Consider the following 6965-nt stretch of genomic DNA (forward strand, 5'->3'; position numbering starts at 1 on the left):
TTGTTGATGAATCATAGTGGCCATAATTCTTTGCTTTATTACAAATAAGTAGATGTTTCTGACTCTAAAAATAGTTGAAAGAACTCAAAAGAATAAATGAAATTTTGAGACCTTGCTTAGTACTACCGAGTGTACGGTATGTGTTGGTCTGGTATATGGATGAAAGTTGACGTCGGAAACCAACTTGTATTCCACGGTTCTTGATGTATAATTATAAATAGCGTCACTAATGGCAATGTAATAGCACAGTAATTAGTCTTAAGCTCCATTTGCTACACTTCAACTTTTACTATATATCATATAATAGGATGTTAATTATAACAAAATGGAATAAGCCTATTGGGCAAATTTAAGACAAAGGAGGTCTGTTGGCAGTAATGGGTTTTTGGTCATTTCAGCAATTTACAAAGCTTTTATTATACAATATATCGAATATATGTAACCCTAAAGTGGCAATAATTTGATACAGTCAATTAAAGAAATTAAGGGAAAAGAGCAGTGAATAAAGATCTGCCTCTTTGTACCATGTAAGGGAATGTACCTAATGTCACACTACTCAGCCGGTCTTCGCAGGAAATGATAAGACCTAAGATGTCAGTTGACATTACGCTCCAGGTTGCCCATGCCCAAGTCTACACTGTTGTTAAAATATGCATTTCATGTAGTTACACAGTGTGCGTGCAATGCCACTGCTTTCCTATTCCAAAATGAAAATGAGGTGTTTGGAATGTGAGCGCGAACTCCATAAATGAAAACAAAGAAATAAAATTGAATTCCATTCGACAAGTTTTAACGGACTGCATACTGTACGCAAAGCAGCACCCAAGTGCTCCAGTGAATATATGAGGGATAAGACGATTCAATGAGCCTTTTTCTTTTCATGGAACTGGTCCACATGGCTGTAGTTGTTGCTGGGCATCGTGCTCAGAAAGTCACAACTAAAGCACCAGCAAAATACGCTATGTTGCTGTCCCAGTAAAAAGATGTCTAAGGTGATTCTATAATGAGTCATCACATATGTATCCTTGAATACTTGGCTATGGACGCTAGGAGACTATCAACTATTTATCAGTTATCCACACATTTATGCAACAAATATTTATTGAGGCACCTTTTCAGTTCTGGACACTGTTATAAATGTTGGGAATATGGCAGTCAGTAAAGTACCTGAAACTTTCTGCCCTCGCCTCAAGACCACTGGGCTGCTGGGACTCTACTTCTTCCAGAGATTTTATTTATTTTACTTTATTATTATAATTATAATATTATTATTATTATTATTATTTTGGGGGACACAGTGTCTTGCCTCAAAGAGCTTGTAATACTATTTGGGAAAACTAACTAGCCCTCCCAAATTTAGGAAGAAGTTCTCTACAAAAAGCACAAGATGGTAGCCTAAGGCACAACCCCACTACTCTTTTCTGTTTCCATCACCTTTCCCCCACATTCCAGATGCCAGAACGATTACACTCCACTCTTCTCCTGAAACAATACACTCTGCTAACAGCAGTGTTTGCTGGATTTCGATGTGACACCAATTTCCTAGTCCTTTGACACCGCCTCTCCATTATTCTGCAGTTAGGGGGTGGGGTTGGATTGCACTACAAATTCCCAAGGAAATCTAGCAGCACCATTAGTCTGAGTATGTGTGTGTGTGTATGTGTAAGGGTTTATGTGGTTTGTGTGTATTGGATTTTCTTGGCAGTTCAAATATCTCTTTCAATTTTGTTTGACTTGTCAGAACCAGCAGACCTGGATAAAAGGAACCCAGAAAACAAAATTGATGAAACAGGTAAGTTTATCTTGCTGACCAATTTAAAAAAAAACTTGCCCTGGCTTTCATTATATTTATGAAGCAACTTTCTGGAGCTCTAGGCACTGGTAGATCAAAGCAGGTCAACTAAAATAAACGTCTCTGCCCATGGTGCTGTGCATTGGGCTGTTGCCATGGAGGGCTCTCTTCTTAGCCACCCGGAGATCTAGGGGAGCAGCGGGGCAGGTCCCGCTCCTGTGAGTGGCTGAGTCCCGGGGGAGCGTGCCGGCCCCGGCCCTGCCCTGTCGGAGCTAGAGGATGACGTAGAGGATAAACAGGTGAAACACTCTCCCTTTACAGCGATGGAAACAGGAAACCAGGGGAGTCCATGACCTACCCAAAGACCGACACTGATTTTCACGCAGTAGTTTGAAACCCAACCTAAATTCTTGTCTGGTTGATATCCTGATATGATCTTTGAGGACCAGAGCCCAATTTTTGTGATAAGCTTCTGTGCTTGATCCTTCTGTTCCCTCGTCCTCGACATGGGCACCCTAACTTCATGATAATGAAGACAGTGATGACGATGGTGGGGAGGATTTCTTGAGGAGCTAGTATGCCCCAAGTACTTTTCAGGTCTTATCTCGTATGTTGTCTGAGGCTTGTGGATCTCCATTCGCAGATGAGGAGGCTGAAAACTTAGAGCAGTGATTGGCTTTCAGTAGCCCAGTTAACTGGGCTGAAATCTGAAATCTGAAAATGTGTGTTTTCCTTGACTACTTTGTGATCAAATCCAGGACACTTGACCAGAGTTGGGCCCTGCCTGATGTTATTTTATTTCTAGAAGCTTCCACCACCACTCCCAGAGAGCAGTTGCGGGTTGTTGGACACTGGCCCCAGCCTCACTCACAGCTGCTGCCAGCAGCTCTGTGTCCTGCCCGTCAGCATCAGTCCCTGTGGCCGGTAGAAATGTGGACCCAGCATAGTCAGTCTGGAACTTGATAGAGACATATAAGGGGGCACCGTACGAAGCTGTTAATAACATTGACATGCGGCTCATTGGGCTTAGTTGCGCAGCCCATACTGAGATGTCAACTTTATTAGAGGTTGTTTCAAAACAATGTTTCAAGGGAGAGAATATGAATATGCCCCAAGGCTTGTTTTCCTCTGTTTAGGGACTTGCGTCTCCTATTTTTAGTTTTCCTTGATTGGAATCTTTGTTGATCAGAACACCATTAAGTAAACACTATGCATGTTGTGCATTAACATTTTGGTCTCATTTCTAGTACCACGTAATTAGGCTCAAAGCTCCCATGTTAATAATTTCTCATGTTCCACTCTAAAGAAAACATTTCCCCAGTGACAGAACTGCAGAGCAGCGTGACTGTCTCCAGTGAAAGCACCAGTCTGCAAAGATGCTGATTATTAAATGTGTTCTATTCAGCACAACACAGACACGCTCTCTAGCTTTGAGCCATAACCCGCCTTAAATGTCAGCAGCAAGCATCCGCTTTGTTCTGAAAGATCTGTCCTTCTTGAGTGAAACCACAGTGGACTCGGAGGGGGGGAATCTGTTTGACTGGAAGATTTTACATGTGGGGGAGCAAACACGCGTGTGACCCGTGCCTGGACACACTGGAAACGGTGCGACATGCAGGGAGCTTGGAAGGTTTCCTTGGGCCCGGGGTGGGGAGCAGGCAAAGGCACGGGGCATGGTGAAATCCCCCTGCTAACTGAACGTGTGACCAAGCATTTTGCAAAGCTTTAACGACCAGGGACTACAAACACAGATTCCAGTCTAGTGCAGATGGCGGCTGTGCGGAACCTGAATTAGATTAGAACCCTGTTTGCCCAGAATCCGTGGTCTCCAGGTGCTCACCGTTGTGTCAGAATCACGGCACCTCCCACACCTCAGTTCCCAGCGAGTCAGACATAAATGTGGGTGTTTCCTGGCGATGGGGAGCCCAACCCCACTCCAGAACCCCCGCAGGCCCTTGAGAGAGTTCAGACCAACGTGGAGCATGTGATTTGCTTTTTCTCTCCTTTTTCCCTGTTCTTCTGTCTGCTTTCATCTGGTATGTTGGCGGTGCTCACAGGGCCCACTTTGCTTGTCCCCCAGGGAGCACCCCCGGCTACGAAGGCCCAGGAGAAGGCGATGAGAACATCTCCAGGAAGCCGGGCAATGTGCTGAAGACCCTGGATCCCATCCTCATCACCATCATAGCCATGAGCGCCCTGGGGGTCCTCCTGGGCGCCGTGTGCGGGGTGGTGCTCTACTGCGCCTGCTGGCACAACGGCATGTCAGAGAGGAACTTGTCTGCCCTGGAGAACTACAACTTCGAACTCGTGGACGGCGTGAAGTTGAAAAAAGACAAACTGAACACACAGACTACTTACTCGGAGGCATGAAGGCGGGCAGGGGCACAGACAGTCGGAGAACTGCCGTGGAAGGTCAGAACTTGAGCGTGCTGGGAAACTGCTGATCTCTCTCACTGTCCAGGCTGGGAAGTGCGTTGATGACGCTGAGCCAGGCTTTTCTCAGGAGCTTCGATGAGTATGGCCGACGACAGGAACGAGTTCGCTGTGTTCACAATCGGAATCATGTACAGTCAGCTTTTTTCTGTTGGTTTCATTTGAAGAATCGAATCCAATGCTGGTGTTGAGACCAAGTATGAATGACTTAATAATTCATTTCGACTCTCCCTCCCCTTCTCTCTCCTCCTCCTTTGATGGATTCTTTTCGGAAACTGTGCAAAATCCAAGATGCTGGCACCAAGTGTATTCAGTGGGGCCCTTTTGACGGACATGCTACCTGTAGCCCAGTGCCCAGAATAGAGTAGAAAACCCGCCCTTCAGTGGACTCCTGAAGCCGTACTTGTGCATAATTGCCCGCGTCGTGCATAGGCAGAGAAGGATTAGGACGTTTTACGTGAACGTATCCTCAGTACCGGTATCGTGTGTCAGCTCTGTTTACAAAGCAATACCGTCAGATTTTCTTGATGTTTTCCAGTGTTGTATAAACCTCGTGCTTGTGAACTCCATACAGGAAACTGTGCCATCACCAAACACTGCTGGCAACCGCAATGAAAACTCCTTGGCACTGGCTAGTCTATGTCCTCTCAAGTGCCTTTTTGTTTGTACTGGTTCGCATTGTGTTACATTAATGACCCGCTCCGTTTCTCGCTGGTGAAAGCCCTACTCTTTAATCAAACCCTGGTGGCCCACTGACTAAGAAGAAAGTATATTTTAGTGTGAGATGTCAGCCCCCCGGGATGGCAAGGGCTCCGAAGATTTGGCGATGTGGCTTAATTGCTCTGCTTTTTCCGTAGTTCAATTTCATGTCTCTTGACCCTTTTGTATAAAGCTGCAATATTCTCTCTTATTGGTCTTTCATATGGAATGTATTTTCAAATGTAAACTCTTTCTCTCCTCTCTCTCTCTCTCTCTGTCTTTTTTCTCTCTTAGAACTTAAGCATTTGCCATTGTCCAGAAAAGAAACTTGCAGCTTTAACCGGCTGGTAATGGCAAACAATTTTGCTAGACTTTATGTTTAAAAATAAATAAATAAATGAATAAATAAGGGAAATTCCTAACTTTGCCCTCCAAAGTCTAACTTTGGTTTTCTTGTTAACTGGTTAAAGTGACAGTATCTTTTTTCCTTAAGCCATCTGTCTGTCTGCTCCAATCAAAATGACCTGTGATAGAAGCATTGGCGTTTAAGGAAAGAGTGATAAGCTGAGGGAAGAGGTAATATTAATTGGCTTTCAAGTGAGACCCAAAGGAAGGACTGAATACAATTCTCCAAATATCCAAAAATATGAGATTTTTACATCCAAACCTACAAACTGACCCTTGAGATCCTTCTTGTTTTGCTATTGAATCAGACAAGGGAAGTGGAAGAAAGAACAGTTAATTTAGGAAAGTGACTATAAATCTGAGTGCCTGGGGTGAAGTATTTTAAGATAAGACGGAGAAAGAAAACGAGTAGAGTCAAAACAAATCTTTAAAAACATCCATTTAGGAGCAGCCCTGAAAAAACAGAGACTTGAATGAATGCATCTAGAAACTTCCAGGGGCTCACAAAGAAAAAAGCCTGCGGGGGGGGGGGGGGGTGATAAGACGGAAGCCTCCAACAACAGCACAGAGAGGTAAATATCTTATCAGGCAGCATGTGAATTAATCCAAAGAAGGTGTGGTTGTTTTCAGAAGGTTCCTATCAGGCCATGGTATACAGAAGAACTTTTAGATTTTCCTCCCTTCTTACACTGCTGTGGGGTCCCATTCAGATACATTGGTGGGAGTCACATTTGCATCACGGATGGGTCAGTCCATTCATCTTGGTTTAATTGGATTAAGGATGCCTTTTGTTTCCAGGAAAGTATCGATCACTATGAGAAAAGAATAGATTTTTATCCCCAGAGGCATTCATTCACTTGTTAGAATCATACTGGGATGAAAGCACTAAGTAAGACCTGATTTTTTTTTTAAGGCAACAGACTTAAAGTTGTCCTTAGCCAAGGAAAAATGATACTGCAACTTTAAATTTTAAAGTATCTTGCACTGATAAATATATTTAAAAATTATATGTTTATAAAGTTATTAATTTGTAAAGGCAGTGTTACAAAATGTTCAGTTTATATTGTTTTAGATTGTTTCGTAATTTTTAAAGGTGTAAAATAACGTATTTTTTCTTTATTGAAATCTATAAGACTTTCTGTAGTCAAATGTTTTCATTTTACTGGTATATGATTGCTTCATGTTTTGTACGATCATAAAATTTTGTGCAAATTTTTTTTACAGAAATTTTTATTTTCTATGACAATGTGACACTTGTAAATTGTTGTTTCAAAATGAACAGCGAAGCCTTAACTTTAAATGACATTTGTATTCTCAGACACTGAGTAGCATAAAAACACATAGAATCGAACTGTAACTTCAATCCCAAACTATGACTACTACATTCCAAAGAGACAGTTGAATTAAACATTTTCATAAAATACCCACACCTGATGGCTTTTATTCTATTAGCTTTGTGATTGTTAAAGAAATTGGTATTATTCCAGCATCAGATAACTTTCAAGATTTTTTAAAGTTGTTTTTGAAAAAGTATATCCTAATAAGGAGAGAAGATTAAAAAGACATACCCTGAAAGTAGACAATCAACCCAAATCGGGCGCTATCAGGATAAGGAATAGAGAATCTAGCCTTATAC

The 6965-nt window shown here is 42.4% G+C and overlaps 1 protein-coding gene across 7 annotated transcripts in view; it reads left to right on the forward strand.

Annotated features, from left to right (window-relative positions):
* NRP1 (neuropilin 1) overlaps positions 1-6758 on the forward strand; it is a 136995-nt gene extending 130237 nt beyond the window's left edge. For all 7 annotated transcript variants that reach the window (XM_087857881.1, XM_087857882.1, XM_087857883.1 and 4 more), the window contains 2 exons: positions 1742-1792; positions 3873-6758. In XM_087857881.1, the coding sequence (XP_087714007.1) occupies positions 1742-1792; positions 3873-4162 (341 nt within the window). In that variant the 3' untranslated portion in view covers positions 4163-6758. The remainder of the gene's footprint in view (positions 1-1741; positions 1793-3872) is intronic.
* The last annotated feature ends 207 nt before the right edge of the window (positions 6759-6965 follow it).

The sequence above is a fragment of the Ursus americanus genome, chromosome 31 (genome assembly GCF_024610735.1).
Source record: "Ursus americanus isolate L20-20 chromosome 31, mUrsAme1.1.p, whole genome shotgun sequence".
In the NCBI taxonomy this organism is placed as follows: Eukaryota; Metazoa; Chordata; class Mammalia; order Carnivora; family Ursidae; genus Ursus; species Ursus americanus.